Below are 2,699 nucleotides of genomic sequence, written 5' to 3'. Positions count from 1 at the left end.
AATGAGAATATGAGGAACATGACAGTGGGGGCCTGACTTGGATCGGGTTACTTTTGATTCATTGTGAATATTAATATTATATAGTTTAAGTGCCCCAATTGCCCAATTTGTTATTGAAATTTAAGCTGTGCTGTGAAAATCCTTAAACAGTATTAGACCACCTTGATTAACATATTGTAATTTGTGTATCAACGGTTATTGTGGTTGAATGATTGTGGCTCCAGCGGGAGGACCACATACAGCATTTGGGTAAGCCAGGCTCATCAAATTATCAGGTATTTAAGCTATGCTAAATATCTTAAGTGTTCACTAGCATACTAGAGATACGTACCCATTTAAGCATTTTTTATGAGGTATCACGGCTTCTTTTGGGCCATCCTAGTATTGATCTGGGTCACTTCCATTGGCTTTTGAAAGCCACAAAGGCAAAGAAGCCTTCATTTTTGTAGTGATATTTGATGGAAGTTCTTCACTAGGAAGTAGCTAACCCTTATCAACCTTCCAACTCTATATCACAAATCTTTTCTATTGGTTACTTTATAATTACATGTTAACGTATTTTTGAATGTTTATTTGCTATTGAATGTTTAGCATTGTTTTGTGGATATCAAAACTGTACCATAAATGTGCTGAAGATAGGTGTATATCATAGTTGCCAATATGTCATTTAATGCATTAGATTTTGCAGCAAACCCTGAAGAACATTTAGGAGCGTTGAGTTATGCTAAAAAGGCAGAGTTACTGAAACTTGCGGAAGACCACGATGTTGTTGTTCCTGCAGGTGCAGTTAAGAAAGAGATTCTGGGACTGGTATTGACAAAGTTAGTCGATAAGGGTTATATATCAGAGGAAGAAGCAAAAAAAGTATGGCCTTTAGCATTGGAGAAAGCTCCTCAACCCACAGCTGAGACCTTGAAGTTAATGATAGAGTTAGAGGGAGCAAAGGCTGAAGCTGAAATAGCTAAAGAAAGAGCTTCACTAGAGAAGGCTGAAGCTGAAATAGCTAAAGAAAGAGCTTCACTAGAGATCATGAAAGAGAGAGAGAGAATGAAGATTGAAATCGAAAAGGTTCAGTTAGAAAGTTTAAGACAAGCCGAGCAGATTCCTCTAAACAATTTAGAAATTGAAAAAGAAATTGATAATAAGAAAAAACTGGAACTAGAACGACAATTGGTAGAAATAAGGCTAAGTGAAAGGAAAGCAGAGAAAGATTTTCCAGAGCAATTTGACGTGTTTAAAGCCAGGAAATTGATTCCCATCTTTAATGAACAGGACCCAGAGAACTTCTTTTCAATTTTTGAAAATACCGCCGCTTCATTAAAATGGCCTAAGACTGAATGGGTGTTACTAATTAGGACTTCCTTTAAAGGTAAGGCAGCTTCAATTTGTGCTCAAATGATTACAGAAAGAAATTACGAAATCTTAAAGAAAGCAGTGTTAGATGCCTACATTATTACTCTAGAGGGTTATAGGCAAAATTTCAGAAATTCAAATAAAGGTGTTGGACAAACTTTCTTGGAATTTTTTACTTTAAAAGTTAAACTGTTTGAAAAATGGATTGATAAATAAAATGTTACTTCCTTTGAAAAGCTTAAAGAACTAATTGTTTTCGAAGAGTTCCTTCGGAAAATTCCAGCTAACATATCAATGTACATTAAAGAAAGACAAGAAAAGGATCCTAAGAAACCAGCCATATAGGCAGATGAGTATTTTCTTATTCACAAGACTAAACGGGTAAATACAGTCTCGGGTCAGTCTAAAAATGATAACGTAGATATTTACTGTACTTTTTGCAGGACTACTGGCCATTTGATCCAAGACTGCGATAAGCCTCAACGCAAGGTAGCTCAATCTCGGCAAAAAGCTAAAGCTTTGGAGAATTTTCCAAGCAAACACACTTCTCAAAATACAGGACATCCGGCCCCTAACGTAACTTCACCTGGAGGTAAGAAAGTTATGTTTTGTGTAGAAAGTGAGACTGATTTTGATATATTCAAATGCAAAGGAACTGTTGGGGACGAAACGGTTACTATGTTGCGTGATACTGCTTCATCGCAAACTTTCATAAGCCCAAAACTTCAACGATTAGCAAAGGCTACAGGCCGGTATGTAGCAGTCTCGGATTTGTCACATGAAACTGTGTTTCCATTGGTAACTATACAAATGAAATGCCCGTACTATGACGGATCAGTAGAAGTAGCCTTAAATGAAAAGGAATTTCCATGCAGGGATATTGATGTGTTGATTGGCAATGACTTGGCCCACGGGACAGTTTTTAGGAATTTACTAATCACCTCTCCCGAGGTTAAGGAAAAACAATGTCAGGTGGTAACCAGGTCTAAAAGAACAACTACAAATAATCCTGACCTTAATATTTCAAATTGTGCTTCTGAACAGGTTGAAAATGCTATTAAACTACTAGATATTACTCCTAATAAATTTGCTAATGACCAACTTAAAGATGAATCTTTACAGTCATTATTTGGGAAGGTGATCGATCAACCAGAGAAGGATCAGGAGTCTCCTTACTTTTATAAGGAAAGGGGAATCCTTCTACGACATTTTCGTTCTCCTAAACTGCAGTATGAAGACGATTGGGGGGACAAACAGCAACTGGTGGTTCCGGAGTTACACCGCAAAGCCCTTCTAGAGATTGCACACTCGGTGGATATTCACTTACGAATCACCAAAACTTATCA

At 37.1% G+C, this 2,699-nt stretch overlaps 1 protein-coding gene across 1 annotated transcript in view; it reads left to right on the top strand.

Annotated features, from left to right (window-relative positions):
* The first annotated feature begins 660 nt into the window (after positions 1-660).
* The window catches only part of LOC137622509 (calponin homology domain-containing protein DDB_G0272472-like), a 16,457-nt gene continuing 14,418 nt past the window's right edge, over positions 661-2,699 (top strand). The window contains exons 1-2 of the mRNA XM_068353113.1: positions 661-1,173; positions 2,584-2,699. The exon at positions 2,584-2,699 is cut by the window's right edge and continues 24 nt beyond it. Of these exons, the coding sequence (XP_068209214.1) occupies positions 661-1,173; positions 2,584-2,699 (629 nt within the window). The remainder of the gene's footprint in view (positions 1,174-2,583) is intronic.

Source organism: Palaemon carinicauda, chromosome 29 (assembly GCF_036898095.1).
Source record: "Palaemon carinicauda isolate YSFRI2023 chromosome 29, ASM3689809v2, whole genome shotgun sequence".
Lineage (NCBI taxonomy): Eukaryota > Metazoa > Arthropoda > Malacostraca > Decapoda > Palaemonidae > Palaemon > Palaemon carinicauda.
Note: the sequence above shows the minus strand (reverse complement) of the source record. Positions and strands in the feature narration are given on the sequence as shown.